The sequence below is a fragment of the Lemur catta genome, chromosome 2 (genome assembly GCF_020740605.2).
Source record: "Lemur catta isolate mLemCat1 chromosome 2, mLemCat1.pri, whole genome shotgun sequence".
Classification (NCBI taxonomy): domain Eukaryota; kingdom Metazoa; phylum Chordata; class Mammalia; order Primates; family Lemuridae; genus Lemur; species Lemur catta.
In genome coordinates this window covers 124,747,840-124,764,558 of record NC_059129.1, presented here as the reverse complement: position 1 = coordinate 124,764,558, position 16,719 = coordinate 124,747,840, and the positions used below count along the sequence as shown (strand labels likewise).

General features: G+C 45.5%; 1 protein-coding gene across 3 annotated transcripts in view; it reads left to right on the top strand.

The window, feature by feature from the left end:
- NHSL1 (NHS like 1) overlaps nt 1–14,153 on the top strand; it is a 103,028-nt gene extending 88,875 nt beyond the window's left edge. For all 3 annotated transcript variants that reach the window (XM_045544454.1, XM_045544453.1, XM_045544455.1), the window contains 3 exons: nt 4,343–7,582; nt 8,133–8,265; nt 12,032–14,153. In XM_045544454.1, coding sequence (XP_045400410.1) covers nt 4,343–7,582; nt 8,133–8,265; nt 12,032–12,767 — 4,109 coding nt within the window. In that variant the 3' untranslated portion in view covers nt 12,768–14,153. The remainder of the gene's footprint in view (nt 1–4,342; nt 7,583–8,132; nt 8,266–12,031) is intronic.
- Nucleotides 14,154–16,719: the final 2,566 nt, after the last annotated feature.

Below are 16,719 nucleotides of genomic sequence, written 5' to 3'. Positions count from 1 at the left end.
TCATCTGAGCCTTCAGAGATTGTAATGTTTTTGCTGGCGGAGGGTCTTGCCTTGATGTTGATGGCTGTTGACTGATCAGGGTGGTGATTGCTAAAGGTTGGGGTGACTGTGCTAATTTCTTAAAATAGGACAACGAGGTTTGCCACACAATGGACTCTTCCTTTCCCGAGAGATTCCTCTGTAGCATGCAATGCTGTCTGATTGCATTTTACCCACAGGGGAACTTCTTTCAAAATTGGAGTCAGTCCTCTCAAATCCTGCCACTGCTTTATCAAGCAAGTTTATATAATATTCTAAATCCTTTGTTGTCATTTCAACAATATTCATAGCATCTTTACCAGAAGTAGATTCTATCTCAAGAAACGGCTTTTTTTGCTCATCCATAAGAAGCAACAGTTCATCTGTTCAAGTTTGATAATGAGATTGCAGCAATTCGGTCACATCTGCAGGCTCCACTTCTAATTCCAGTTCTCTTGCTCTTTATACCACATCTGCAGTTTCTTCCTCCACTGAAGTCTTAAATTGCTCAAAGTCATCCATGAAGGTTGGAATCAACTTCTTCCAAACTCCTGTTAATGTTGATATTTTGACCTCCCACGAATCACACATGTTCTTTCTTAATGGTATCCAGAATGGTTAATCCTTTCCAGAAGGTTTTCAATTTACTTTGTTCAGATTCATCAGAGGAACCACTATCTGTGGCAGCTAAAGCCTTTCAAAATGTATGTCTTAAATAATAAGACTTGAAAATCAAAATTATTCCTTGATCCAAGGCTGCAGAATGGATGTTGTGTTAACAGGCATGAAAACAACATTATTCTCTTTGTACATCTCCATCAGAACTCTTGGGTGACAGAGCACATTGTCAATGAAAGGAATCTTTTTTTCTGAGCAGTAAGTCTCAAGAGTGGGTTTAAGATATTCAGTACGTCATGCTGTAAACATCTAGGCTTTATTGTTCCCTTTATAGAGCACGGGCAGAGTAGAATTAGCATAATTCTTAAGAGCCCCAGGATTTTCAAAATAGTAAATGAGCATTGGCTTCAACTTAAAGCCACCAGTTGTATTAGCCCCTAACAAAAGTGTCAGTCTGTCCTTTGAAGCTTTGAAGTATTGGCTTCTCCTCTCTAGCTATGAAAGTCCTAGATGCCATCTTCTTCTAATAGAAGGCTGTTTCATCTACATTGAAAATCTGTTGTTCAGTGTAGCCACCATCATCAATTATTGTAGCTAGATCTTCTGGATAACTTGCTGCTTCACCTTGTACTTTTATGTTCTGGAGAAGGCTTCTTTCGTTAAACCTCATGAACCAACCTCTGTTAGCTTCCACCTTTCCTTCTGCTGCTTCCTCACCTCTCTCAGACTTCATAGAATTGAAGAGAGTTACAGCCTTGTTCTAGATTAGGCTTTAGGGAATGTGGCTGTTTTATCTTCTATTCAGATGACTACAACTTTCTCCATATCAGCAATAAGGCTGTTTGCTTTCTTATCATTCATGTGTTCTCTAGTGCAGCACTTTTAATTTCCGTTAAGAGCTTTTCCTTTGCATTCACAACTTGGCTAACTATTTGGTGCAAGAAGTCTAGCTTTCAGCTGGTCTTAGCTTTTGACATGCCTTCTTCACTAAGCTTAATCATTTCTAGCTTTTGATTTAAAGTGAGAGACATGTGACTCTCCCTTTCACTTGAACACTTAGAGGCCACTGTAAGGTTATTAATTGGCCTAATTTTATTGTTGTGTCTCAGGGAATAGGGAAGCTTGAGGAGAGGGAGATGGGGGAACAGCTGATAGGAGGAACAGACAGAACACACAACATTTATCCATTAAGTTTGCCGTCTTACATGAATGTGGCTTGTGGCACACCAAAACAATTACAGTGGTAACCTCAAAGACCACTGGCTGGGCCTGGTGGCTCACGCCTGTAATCCTAGCACTCTGGGAGGCTGAGGCAGGAGGATTGCTTGAGCTCAGGAGTGAGAACAGCCTGAGCAAGAGTGAGATCCTGTCTCTACAAAAAATAGAAAAGTTAGCCAGGCATGATGGTATGCACCTGTCTTCCCAGTTACTCGGGAGGCTGAGGCAAGAGGATTGCTTAAACCCAGGAGTTTGAGGTGGCAGTGATCTGTGGTGATGCCACTGCACTCTAGCCAGAGCAACAGAGCAAGACTCTGTGTCAAAAAAAAAAAAAAAATCAGTGCTCACAAATGACTATAACAGATAAATGAAAAAGTTTAAAATGTTGCACAAATTACTAAAATGTGACATAGAGTCACATGAAGACATGTAAGCACATGCTGTTGGAGAATTGGTGCCAATAGACTTGTCCCACACAGAGTTGCCACAAACCATCAATTTGTAAAAAAAAAAAACAAAAAACAATTATCTGCGAAGTACAATAAAGTGAAGTGCAATAAAATGAGGTATGCCTGTATAGCATTCATCTGTCTCCTATAATATTATGAAACTTTTTAAACTGCGAAAATATTGGAAGGTCTGTTTTGGGAATAGAATTTTGGTGGTCCTTGTGATAAAAATTATATATTAGTTTCTCATATATCTTTAAAGTCTTTATGAAACATTGTTATTTTAATAAGAATGTTATACTCAGCTGTAGATGGTGAAGAATTGGCTACATTTCTATTTCAGAAGAATAGAATGGTTTCACATTCAAAATCATTGCCCAAAAGTATCAGGATTTTGTTTATGACATTTAAAGATAGCTAAATATCTACCACTAACCCTATGCAAGAACTACTACAATTTTGAAAGTAAAAGATATTAAAACGCATTGTTGAATGGAATGAAGTAGTTTGAATGTTTGGAGTTAAACTCATATAAACTGATACACCAATACAATTCAACCTCTCATCTTCTTAATTGCCAAATGGCAAAAACTTGCACCTCTTGTTTTTCTTTCCTCAAGGTGGATTTTTCTTCTGTTTCTGCCCTTTTGCTTATTTCCCCTCTTTCTAAGAGACAGCCTCCTCTGTGTCTGTCTATCTGCGTTCAGTGAGTGCTTACTTGGCAGAGGATAAAGACAGGAAATAGATCTCTTTGCTAAAGATACAAGTATAAAAACGTCTCTCCATCATCACAGTGAAGGAAAAGGCTTTCTGCTTGGGAGCCCTCCTTGCAGGGTGACATCTCTGAGGTTGAAACAAGCACATTGCTGCCATTTTAGTAATAGCCTTTGCTATCCAGATGAGCAAAAGGCTTTGCATATCCAATCTGTGCAATGGTTAAGTTACGTGGGGGTGGCGGGAAGTCAGGAATCCCATCATACCAGTGTCACATCTAGGTGTTGGTGCTGGACTGGCATTGCTCAGCAAAGCCCAGCCTTGAGGTACTTTCAGGTCCTTGTTGGATGAAGACAATATAGCAAGAACTGTGGTTTTACTACTATTTTTAAAGATTTGAGTTGCCCCAAGGATTGACTTATTTTTTCTTAGTACACTTGGGTAACTTCCTGGCTTTGTGATTTTTTTTTTTTTTTCTTTTAAAGCTCCATCCTTTCGTGGGGAGGTTGAAATCTGTTTATCTACAAGTAGGGTTTTCCCCCATCCACTACCCTCTCTGCTCATCCTTGGGTTTCTTTCTTTAACATACTACTCTCTGTTTGGTTGTAAAGCTCCAACAAATGAATAACCCTAATTTGAGGAAATGTTCGCTGGATCAGTTCCTGCTGGTTTTCCCTCATCAGAACACAACAGATTGCTGTTGAGTTTTGAATGTCACCAACAGACAGATGATAATGGCTTAAGATGGATAATGAAATGTTTGAAACGCAGATGGGCCTGTAAATCAATTTTCTTTTTCTTAGGATTTCCTTGTGACATAAAGATTAATGTAATTAACACTGTTTTATACTAGTATACCTCGTACATGGTCTCTCTGTGACCCTGTTGTTCAGTTACTACATGCATCTGTCTTTTGGAAAGATGCATCATAGCCGGGTAGATGCTCTGTGCACTTACCTGGTAGGGGAAAGGCTACCTTGAAGATTTTACTGAAAGATGCTTATTGGAAAAGTAAATACTCCATAGAGCACTCACCAGCCTTGATCTCTAAGGGATTACCTGAGAATTCCATATGCAGCACTCAAGCTATAGGGGGATCTAAAGTACAGATTAAGAGAAGTACATGAAATTCATGATAAGGATTTTTATTTTAGAGCTATCAGTAACTATTTAAATGCACTTAGGTACCTATAGGAGAAAAGAAACTAAATCAAATAGAAAAGATTTCTTTTAAAAATCACAATAGTCAGGGGGGGTGAGGGAACAAGTAATGAATTATGGATTTTTATTTGCAGATAACAAGCCTCTTTCTGCTTTATCTCCAGCATCCGGCACCGGTCAAGATGATGGTGGTGGTCATTCCGTGCTCACCCCAGACCACTACTCTACACTAGGAAGGCTTGATAGCTATCGGTCTGCTGGGCAGCGCTCAGAAACCAGGGACTCCAGCTGTCAGACAGAGGACATGAAAATCGTGCCACCATCAATGAGAAGAATCAGGGCACAGAAGGGGCAAGGCATTGCTGCCCAAATGAGCCACTTCTCAGGCTCCTCTGGCAACATGTCCGTGCAGAGCGATTCTGCAGGCATCGTGTTCCCTTCTCGCCTCAACAGCGATGCTGGTTTCCATAGTCTGCCACGTTCTGGAGCAAGGGCGAACATTCAGTCCCTTGAGCCACGGCTGGGTGCCCTGGGCCCTGCAGGAGACATGGTTGTCAGTTTCCCCTACGAGGGGAGTAACCCACAAGTAGATGAACACTTAGGACATTTAGGAGGTGCCTCAAGGACTGGAACCCTTTTGAGGCCCAAATCCCAGGAGCTGAGGCACTTTGAGAGTGAAAATGTAACAACCCCAGCCTGTGTGGTTTCTCCTCATGCGACGTATTCCACCAGCATCATCCCAAATGCTACACTGTCTTCCTCTTCAGAGATCATTGTTATTCACCCTGCTCAGAATTTAGGGCTGTTGGACAGTAAAATTACCAGCTCATCCTCGTATGCAAAGATAAAATCCAGAGACCACCTCATCCCCAGGCACGCTGGGAAAGATGACCGTCAGCCTCCCGGCTGTTACTGGAATGAGGGTCAAGCCTCCATTCTTTCTCAAGCCTTAGACACCCATTCCCCCGGTGCGACCACACTGTTGTCCCTCTGTGATTCCGCAGTCTGTCTAAATGCCCCAGCAAACAGGGAGAATGGGTCCCAAGCTGTGCCATATCACTGTAGAAACAGTCTGCGCTTACCAGCCCACACACAGGATGTGGATGGCAAGAGCGAGTCTAGTTATTCAGGGGGCGGAGGGCAGGGCAGCTCGGAGCCCTGGGAATACCAAGCCTCAGGTAATGGGCGGGCGTCCCCACTGAAGCCACATGTGGCCACTCCTGGGTACTCCACTCCGGCAAGTAACATGAGCAGCTGCAGTTTGGACCAAACGTCCAACAGAGAGGATGCGGGGTCGCTGTATTCCGAGGACCACGATGGCTGCTGCGCGTCCCTGCACACCGACTCTGGACGTGGATCTGGGAATCTGTGCAACAGCAGCGATGGCTTTGGGAACCCCAGGCACAGCGTGGTCAATGTGTTTGATGGAAGCGCTCAGAAAAACCAAGGGGACCGGTCAAATTGCCACGATAAATCGCTTTCGAGAAACATCTCTCTGAAGAAAGCAAAGAAGCCTCCCCTGCCACCCTCCCGGACAGACTCCCTCCGCAGGCTTCCCAAGAAGATCGGCCACTCTAACGGGCAGGTGCTCAACGAGAGCCTGATCGCCTCGCTCCAGCACTCGCTGCAGCTGAGCCTCCCGGGCAAGGGGGGCAGCTCGCCCTCCCAGAGCCCCTGCAGCGACCTGGAGGAGCCCTGGCTGCCCCGGTCGCGGAGCCAGAGCACGGTCAGCGCCGGCAGCAGCATGACCTCCGCCACCGCCCCCAACGTCTACTCCCTCTGCGGGGTCACGCCGGCGCAGAGCGACACCAGCAGCGTCAGGTCGGAGTACACAGACCCGTGGGGCTACTACGTCGACTACACGGGCCTGCAGGGAGACCCGGGCGCCCCGGGAGCCGCCTGCCCGGCCGGCAGCGGGGCACCCCCTGGCAGCGGGCCAGTCCGCCAGGTCCGGGAAGGGCCCGGGGCCGCCTTGCCCCAAGTGCCTGGCGCTTCCGTCAAACCAAAGATCACGTCGCCGGAGAAGTCACACAGAGTCACTTCTCCCTCCAGTGGGTATTCCAGCCAGTCGAATACACCCACAGCACTCACCCCCGTGCCTGTGTTTTTAAAATCAATGTCACCAGCAAATGGGAAGGGGAAGCCCAAGCCCAAGGTACCAGAAAGGAAGTCCTCTCTGATATCCTCAGTGTCCATTTCCTCATCGTCCACTTCTCTGTCCTCTAACACTTCCACGGAAGGAAGCGGCACTATGAAGAAGCTGGAAGCAGCCTCGGCCTGTCCCCAGGGACACCCCCCTCCTCCGCCAGCTCCCGTCCTCCCGCCTCCCCCGCCTCGGGCTGACTGTCCCGAGGGCTCTGCGCTGCCCCCCTCCCCCGGGTTCCCACCTCCGCCACCAGAAGCTCTCACTCCCTTCTGCCCCCCGGCTGATGGGTGCCTTCCTCCTGCCCCCACGTCACTGAGCCCCCTGCTTCCAGATTCTTCTGCGCCCTTGCCATCACCTCCGCCTTTTCCACCCTCCTCAGAGCCCCCGCCCGCCCCGCCCCTCGACCCCAGGTTCATGAGAGACCCCAGGCCTTCTTTCCCCAACTCCAGCCAGCCTGACTCCTGCCGGGAGGCCTTCAGGCCGCCTTCCGCCAAGGAGGAGAGCAGCAGACCCCCGATGCCCCTCATAACCGCGGAGGCACTGCAGACGGTGCAGCTGAGGCCGGTGAGGAAGAACTCGAGCGCCGGGGCGCCACTGCCGTCTGAACCGACAGCTCAGGAAAAACGAACTCCAGTCGCTCCACAGTACCACTTAAAGCCATCTGCCTTCCTGAAATCCCGAAATAGCACACATGAAATGGAGAGTGAAAGCCAGCCTGTCTCCGTGACAGGCTCGCTCCTGACGCCTGCCAAGAGCTCGAGTCAGGGTGACCATGGCAGTGCAGCCGAGCACGGCGCCCCGCCGAACGCCGGGGAGGCAGAGGCTCGGCCCGGCCCCAGGACCGGCCTGCTCCCCGACTCTTCACCCAGCAGGAAGCCACCACCCCCTATTTCCAAGAAGCCCAAACTGTTCCTGGTGGTGCCACCTCCGCAGAGAGATTTTGCAGCGGAGCCCGCAGAGAACGTGAGCGAAGCCCTCCGAGCTGTGCCTAGCCCCACGAGGGGAGAGGAGGGCTCTGCACACAGCAAAGAGACGAGGGAGACTTCCGCAGCCCGAGCTGGCTCTCATGCGACGCACCCCAGCAGCTTGGTTGTTGAGGGAGGAGCTGCAGGATCCGTGTCCCCCGGCAGAGTGGAAGCCAATGTCCTCATGGTACAGCCTGATACCTCGCTTGTCCCCCAGCAGGAAGAGCCAGCCGAGAACAGCGCGGATGGTGGGGGCGACGTGGAGAGCTGCCTGTCTGGACAGGACGGAGGGGGTGAGTCTGGCTTCTCTCTCCTGTGCCCTCTGACCATATGCAGCTGAGCCAAGTGGGGCTGTCCAGTGCTCCCACGTGGAACCCAGGTAGATCCGATTAGATTCACGTTAAAGCCAGCACTGTGTGGGCTTCCTGTGCTACTGCACGGGGTAAGTTACCAACTTTGCATGTTATGAATTTAAAAAAAAAAAAAATCTAGACCTAAAGGAATGGCAGAAAATAGGGGAATGGGGATGATCTGTGGCAGGCTGGGTGTTAAATAGCAGTGAGTAATCACCCTCCTGAAGAGCTGCAAAGAAATGCTGCAACAAAACTGGAGAGAGATTCAGCGGGAGTTCTATACCTTAACAGAGAAGAATGAGCTCTGGCTGTGGGGCTGGCGTCATTTCCCCCATCTTTGTAAACTATCAAACTACAGACCCCACCGCATCTCTCCGTGGCCCTCACATTGTCAGGAATAGCAGGGAAGCAGCGTGTTTGCAAGCTTGGCTGAGGACTGAAATTCTAGTCACTGTGCATCTTCTGTGCCTGCTGGCTTGCTTCTCTATAGCCGGGGTGCCGCAGACCGACACGGCCGCGTCCTCCTCGGAGGCCTGTGACTTCCCCAGGGAAGACGGGAGTGATGAGGTGATGACCCCCAGTAGACCCAGGACCACAGAAGACCTTTTTGCAGCTATTCACAGGTATCCAAAACGCCTTCCTCTTACTTTAATCTACTTTATAATTCCTTCTCTACAAATGATTTCTCAATTTCTTTTTCTTTCTTAAGGGTTCTTCTGTCTCTCAGTCATGACTCATTAACTTTATTGATTTTTTTTAGTGGGTTTCTATAGTTTTATTTCCTCTGACTCCAATTTCTGTTTTACTTTGTACCACTGATTTTTATGACATGAACGTGATGCCTAGGCGCTGCTCTTGCTGGCAAGGAATACAATGTGTCAGTCGTAAGAGCATTAAGAAGACTTGGGTTAAAGCAGCTGTGGTTCAGTGCAGGCCTAGGAATGTTCTGTGGACTTAGGATGCACAGACTAGCTCTACAGGACTCCTTTCCTAAGGCTGTTTTAGTCTTTTTTTTTTCTTTTCTTTTTTTTTTTTTTTTTTTTCGTTTTTCACAAAATCCAGGATTTTATAGTACAATTTCTTTGGCTGCTTAAATGTTTCTGTAAAAGAGTACATCTTTTTTTTTTAAGCAGGAGCAAAAGGAATTAAATTTGCTTGTTACTGTATACTATTAGTGCCATCTACTGGCGTGAGAAAAAGACTGCCCCCTTTAGCACTGATGGGTTTCTTTGATCTCTTTAGAAATAAAAAGGTAGCTAATTACCCAATTATTTCTCAAAACAGGGAAATGAAAAATATACATCCTTTGAAAGAAATTTTAGTGGCATTTCTAGAAGTTTACACAGATGTTTCTAACTTTAACCGTACTAGACACATAATAAGCACTCAATAAATATTTTCTGAATTAAATAAAACCATTTGGAATCTAACTGTGAGGAGATCCTTCCAAGACTCAAAGTATTTCATTTAATATGGAATGCATTGGGTTGCTAAATATACAGGCATATGCATATTTATAATAGCAATCCTTAGAGATTTGTGTTGCCTGGTTGCTCTGTGTATTCCATACTTGGTTCCAATGAGAAAACCCAACTGTTGTGGGGCCAAATTACTGCATCCCTTTCCTAAAAATATGCTAAAGGTCTACACTATATTTTGTTTTGGCAGCCTTCTTAAGGCACTGAAAAGTTTGTGGTTTTTCCTACTGCAGATGTAGAAATTGGTCAGTTTGTATTATTCTGTGCATGCATGAGAGAAATAAGGCCAAGTAGGCCTCGGGAGTGGATTGCAAAGAGAAAGCGAGGACACATGCCAATTTCTGCTGTAGCGTTGAGAATATATTAGCAGACATAGTAAAGCTCCATCTAATGTCTGCGTTTTTTAAGGCTTTGTTTTTATATCCTTTAGCACTTAAGCTCATAATTTAAAATAAAGAATATCTAAGTTGAAACACAGCTTTCAAATTTTATAATGCAAATTAATTCACTTCAGATTTAAAGCCAGATGGAAAATGTAGAACACCAGTTGAGGTGTGAAGTTTTTATATTTATTGAAGTAATTAGTTTTTAAGCCAGTATTAACTATTTAAGTACTTTTTATAGCCATCTTCTTTAAAAATACATACATACATACATATATATGTATATATATATGCAAAGAATTCATATGTTTAGATTTAATTCTCATTTTAGGGGGCAGCTGCTCTTCAGAAACAACAATAAAATCCCATCTTCTTTCTTAATTCTAAACCTACAGTTAAAGGCCATTTAACTTTAACTTGATTAAAGCTTTAATCATGTTTAGTTGTGGCTTGTTTTGTGGATCTCAGCACACCCTCACTATTTAAAAACCAAACAAAAAATCACACCACAAGCCAATACCTAAAAGAATGAGATGAGCAGAGCTGCTTTGGGGGAGTGACCAGTATGAGGGGTGAGGCTGTGTGCTGTATGTGGGAAGATATCCCATTAAGTCCTAATTGTCATACTAACAAGTTGTGTGACTTCACTCCTCAGTCTTCAGTTACCGTCTCTGAAACCCAAAGTGGTTGGACTAGACCATTTTCTAAAGTCTTTTCCAGTTGTACAGTTTGGAGATGCTATTATTCTGTGATTTTGTCAGTCAGTCATTACCTGTATTAGGACACTGCTCTCATTGACCACCGAGCATGACTATGGAACCAAGATATCACAGGCCACATTCTATAGTCCCAAAGGGGCTGGTACCCCAGCAGCTCTGGCCACCCTTCAGACTCTGTATTGGGTCTTTACCACTTTCTGCCCTATGCTTTAGTGGCTTGTTTTTGGCCAGAATCATGGAGATCACCCCGGGAGCACCAAGCCCAGGGCAGCCAACACAGACCCATCCTCCCCCCTGCCTCGCTGTCTGGGCTATGTAAAAACCAAAGCCTATCCTGGTGGTAAGAAGGAAGAATTCTCTTCCCTATATCATATTCAGAGTTTTTTTAAACACCTGCTATATGCCTGATACTTCATGGCTGTTACTGCATTTATCTTTATTGACAAACTGTGGCCTATACACTGTTACCCCCCCTTTTCAGATAGGAAACACCATCAGAAATTTTAACTTGCACAAAGTGACAGAATAAGGACATTTTAGCAGTGGGATGTATATAACCCCAGAGGTTCTTTAGCTGATTTAGTCTTCACACACCTGTGAGGTGGGTATTATCACACCCCCATTTCATAAAAAGTGTGGAAACTGAGGTGCGGCATGAACGGGCAACTTGTCCTGGGCTACACAGCTAGAAGTGGGTGGCACTCGGTTTCAGCTCTTCATCTGCACGTACAGATACCATACTCTCAACCTTTCCCTGCTGCATATCCTAGAATTATATAGCAGGAAAAGAGAGATATCCACATCTTTAATTCATTAACTGTGTCGAGGTTTCTTAAAGCAAGTCCACCTGCACTTAGCTGAGAGGCGCACACACACCGAGTTGTCATGAAGAGACTGGCAAGGGACCACTTGGCTCATCAGCTGTGCCATCTCCGTGTCACTAGCAGTAGAAAACACTGAATGGTGAGGTCATTAGAGACTGAGGACAAGAAGTACCTGCAGGAAACATTTACTTCCCCTGATTGGCCTCTCCTCTTCCCCTCTCCACTCCCGTCCCTCATGTTTCTGGGTCAGCATGAGGCTCTCTGAACTTGATCATGAAACAGATCCAGCGAGAAGTTTCACTCTTGTTTTCTGGAAAACTGAACTTCTAGAAGTTGGCATAGGGTCCTATAAAAGCTGAGGAGGACTGGTTTTTCGTCACATTCTAGAATGACTGAGAATATAAAGTTGCAGCATTGTTTTGGGACCTGGGCTGGGGCACATCTTAGTATAGGGGATATTCTGGGCATTGCTTATCTATTAGGTCTGTTCAAGGACTGGCACCAAATACAAAAGGGAAGAGTAGAAAGAAGGATGGTCAGCAAGTGAGATTCACTCAGGATTGCCCATCTACGAGAGTTAAATGAATACTAGCAATTATTTAAAACATTGGAAATGGGTCCTATCTGAAGTAAGTTAATATGATGTTTAAGATTTGTTTCAAAATAATCCAGTGAGGGTGGATATAAAAGAAGGATGGCGTAGTTAATGATTATCGTTGATGAGTTATGGGTTCATGTGGTCAAAGAATGTACTGTCTTTTTTTGCATAGGTGTTTCAAGTTTTCTGTAGTTAAAATAAGTTTGTTTTGTTTTTGTTTTTTTTTTACTTGTGCTTTTTACTGTATTGATCATAGAGAAAACACACGTAAAATAAGTCTTTTAAAGTCAATATTCAGTCAGTGGTAACCTGAGGACGTGATAAGGGAAGCAGGATGGTTGTGGCCTACTGGGAATTAACCTTTATCTTAATGTTACCAAATCTCAGATCCAAAAGGAAAGTCCTTGGCCGTAAAGATTCAGATGATGAGCACTCCCGAAACCATTCTCCCTCCCCGCCAGTGACACCCACCGGCGCTGCCCCGAGCCTGGCCTCGCCAAAGCAAGTGGGATCCATTCAGAGAAGTGTCCGAAAGAGCAGCACCAGCAGCGACAACTTCAAAGCTCTGCTGCTCAAAAAGGGGAGTCGTTCAGACACCAGCGCCCGCATGTCGGCGGCGGAGATGCTCAAGAACACAGATCCTCGATTCCAGAGATCGAGGTCGGAGCCGTCGCCCGACACCCCCGAGAGCCCGTCAAGCTGCTCCCCGAGCAAGAACAGAAGGGCCCAGGAAGAGTGGGCCAAGAACGAAGGGTTGATGCCTCGGAGTCTGTCCTTTTCCGGCCCCAGGTACGGCCGCAGTCGGACGCCGCCGTCGGCAGCCAGCAGCAGGTACAGCATGCGGAACCGGATCCAGAGCAGCCCCATGACGGTCATCTCGGAGGGCGAGGGGGAAGCCACGGAGCCTGTGGACGGCAGAGCGCGCGGGGCCCTGGGCGCTGCCAAGGGGTGTTCCCTGGCCGGGCTGGCGGGGGGTGAGATGGACGAGGGCAGTGCGTTCTGCACGGAGGAGCCTGCCGCCTCCCTGCGGCCACAGGCCCCTGGCACCGCAGATGGGGCAGCCAGTGCAGAGGACAGGGATCCGTCAGAGCAGCGCGGAGGCTCTCCGAGGGAGGAGAGTTAGGGACAAGAACGCGGCTCTCCCGGGTGATGGGGGAGGGATGAGCAATGCATCGCTCTAGGAAGCCTGCTAGGTGCCCTTGCCCGGCTTGCCCGGGGATCCCACTCACCGTGTGTGCTGTGGCCCCAGCGTCGCCAGCCCTGCAGTGTGAGCGGAGGGTTATTTAGAACTCACCTGGCACTTGCCCTGTGGCTTAAAAGCAAGTAGAAGCTTAAACTTCTGAAAGTGCTTCCTGGGGAAGATTTTTTTTTTTCCTAAATACTTGGGGTGTGTCAAGGGTGTATGGGGGTGTGTGTGCATTTTGAACACTTTTTATTTTTAAAAAATACACACACACAAGCAGTATGTACAGAAATGGGAGAAAGCAAGCCAGAGTTAGGCTCGGTAGAGTAAGCTGGGAGTCTTCCGGACTAGATGGTAACCGCTTTCAAAGCATTCTGTTTATGGAAACCTGTGAGTTCCATGAGAAGGGAGAAGACGTTGCTTCTACGAAAGAGGCGGTAGATTTGCTGGTTCTTAATGCACAGAACGCGTGGATGTATGCACATGTGTGCTGCGGGGTGAGGCGTGTCCCGATGAGCGCAGAGAAGCTAGGAAAGGGCTAAGTGACTAACTGGTTTAGGTACTTTTTTTCTGGGGGAAATAGGCTTTGTTTCTTTTTTTGTAAACATGACAAACGTGAAAGTGTCAACGCTGTAACTTGGTGCCTGCTGCTGTGCAGCCACATACACACAACTTTTAGCCTGATTTTTAGAAGTGTGGGGAATTTTTAAATGCATTTCCTTCTTGAGTAGCAGCTGAGGCCTTTGAGAACTGAAGTGACCTGCGGACATATAGACAGGGAGAGAGAGGAGAGGGGGAGAGGGGTAGGTGATACACTGCTGGAATTGGTTTCCTGCCTAATAAATAAAACTATTTTGCAGAATTAAATTTGAAAACTTGCACTACCGAACTGTGGGTGGAGCTTTTCCTTTTACAACAGTTTTTTATCAGAGTTTAAACTTCCATTTGGCAATTTCCTATCACTTGAAATGTCAACATTTGCTAACTTTTGGATATCCTTTTGGTTATACCAAAGAAAAAGTTTCGGCTATTTTTCTTTCCTTGAACTGCCTGCAGTATCATGTCCTAATTTAGAAAGGTTTATCAAAATCTATGATATATATATTATCTTACTTTGAAGAAAATGCCGAATAGCTCTTGTTAGTCAAATAAACTGATAAAAATTGGTAGGGCTTGGCTATTACTTAGCCCTGGGAAATGAGTTTTTAGATTAAAAAGGGTTTTTTTTTTTTTTGCATCAGTTGTTTTGTGCATTTTTAAATTTGTTTTTAAATAATTGAGTTGCTAATTACCTTCTAATCTTCTCCAATCAGAATTTCAAAACTTAGATGTAGGAGAAAAGTATGTAAAGTCTTTATTTTAATGTAATATTCTTGTGACCCTACCCTCCCTCCTTCCCTCCCTCCCTCGCTCCCTCCCAACTTCTGTGTGCTTTGGCTCCCTTATTTGTTAGTTAAATAAGCCAGAGTCTTGTCTTCTTCATTGGAAGGACCTAGGATGACAATGCTGAGATTCTTGGTTTAAATCCAGTGTAGTTACCAAATGGCCAATTTTTTTCCGGTATGAAAATATCATCTAACAGTTGGACTGCACAGGTCAAGTCATCATGCGGCTTATAAAATAAAACTTTAGGTACCTATTTTAGACATGTCTTTGAGGCAAAAACAAACCTAAAGAATTAAGACTCTTTACCTTCTCTGAAGAAAACAAAACACTTCTTTTCACACAACCGGAAATCAAGACCTGACATTTGGAGTGATTGTCTACTACATTGGCATAAGGATCGTTTCTTCTAAATTTTAGGAAAGTGGTGTTGGCTTTTGATTATGAAATCTCGTAGCTACCTAAAAAAGATTAGAATGGACATGGCTATCAGAAGTCTTTAACTTAATATAAAAATCTTTTATTTGAAGGTAAGATAAGCAACATCAAAACTAATTATAAAACTATTTAAAAATTCCCATTCTTAAAGAAAACTATTAGGTTTTAAATTTGCTTTGAATAAAACAATTTTAAAGTAAATATTTGAAACGTATTTCTTTTTGTTTGTACATGTGTTTTTTGGCTAATGAGATAGGTCATCTTGTGCAGAATTGTTGAGTGCTTTGCTTGATGCTAGCAGAACAACAGCAGTGAGACCAGAAGGTCCCTGTGGGAGGTGGGCACCCAACAGAGAGGAGAGAGAACATCACAGACACTGGTTGGTGCCATTTAAAAGGACCCATGGAAAGACAACTGAATAATGTCCTATGGACTTTAGAATAAAATACAAATAATGTATTGGCTGGCCATTCAGATGTGACGTGTGGAGAGATGTGAGGACTTTTGTCAGGCATGGATGACATACAGGGAGACAAGAAACTAGACTTTTCCCTGAAACATACTGCATCTTCACCTTTGCTACTCGATTCCTCTGTGGGGCTCACTTCTGTTTGTGGACTATATCTTGTTCAAAAGCTCCATGAGGGCATACTTGATGGCTCTCCCCAAGACTTTAAGTTGCAGATAATCGTAGAAGCCCCAGGACTAAATTATATCCACTTTATTTTTTCTAAGACTTAGGAGAGAAACAAGTGACCAGTTTGGCTGTCAGTTGGAAACAGCCTCAACTTTAGTCCGATTTCTGCCCTCCTACTATTTCTGAAGAATCTTGATTGAATTCTGCTGCTTCTTGTGTGAGGATGAAAGCATATTCATTTGGAGAATCACAATGACAAGGCAAGGAAAGGAGGCATTTCTGTGTCCCAATCTCATCCCCACCTGCAGATGGCGCCCCCACTCTGTGGGCGTCCTAGGAGGAGAGGACAGGAAACCACTGGATTGGCTTCCTTGGTTCTGCCTTAGTGTTTTCAGCCTCCACGTGAATAATTGTTTGTATAACTCAGATTGCATCATAAAAGAGCATAATGGGATCATGTACTTTGGTGGCTATGAGGAGACTGCTGGGGGGAGAGGAGGGTCTTTTGAGTAAAACATGGACCTGACTCTTGAGGTCCATTTTCCTTCATAAGGTATTTGGTGACTATCACAGTTTTTCTCAATGAGCTGCTCTACACTGCCTTCCACAGGGGCCAGCTTTATTCACACAACAAGGGCTAGAGCAGTCTGTAGTCATTGTTCAGTGATGGAAAAAAAAAAAAAGTCCTTTAGTAAATACTTTGTGTGTATTTACTGGGTAAGGGTGAGGGGGTCCTATGACAGAAGAGCATGGATGAGCTATCAGTAAAGGGTTTAAACCTAGTGAAAAAGACACACAATTATCCTGCAAAATGTGTATCAACATCAGGTTAGACCCAAAGGAAAAGCACTCTGGGCTCTGGCAAGCCCTGTTGGAACCTCACTCAGCATCTACTACCAAGGGGTGAAATTGTTCAGGCTGGCAACACAACCAGACAAAACACTGTACCCCTCAGCTTCCTTGTGGTTACCAGGGCCATGGACGCAGTTTTGGCCAATGAGACATGGGCATAGTCTTGGAATTTCTGGGAAGCTTGCCATCCCCTCCTCTTGTGGCTTCCTTCCTCCTGTTTCTCCCTATGATGGGTGGGAGGCTGGAGGAGGAACAATAATCCCACAACCTATGAGGCACCAATGAGGATGAAAGGCACGTGCCATGAGTGGCAGAGGAGAAAGGAGCTTGGTCTGCTGACAGCATCCAGAGTTACTGCACCAGCCATGAGCTGTCCACCGCCAGACCCACTGAGTAAGTCATTTTTCACTTGCTTTGCAGTTAAGTGACATGTTCTCAGAGGAAGATGCCGTTGCTTCTGAGTGGGTAGATGGGAGGGATTGGCTGTGGTGGACCTGAGCTAAGACATTGTGGGTGAGGAGGATTTCACCCAGCAGGGACAGCTGGCAGAAGAAAGACATTCCAAATGGGGAGGGTAGCATG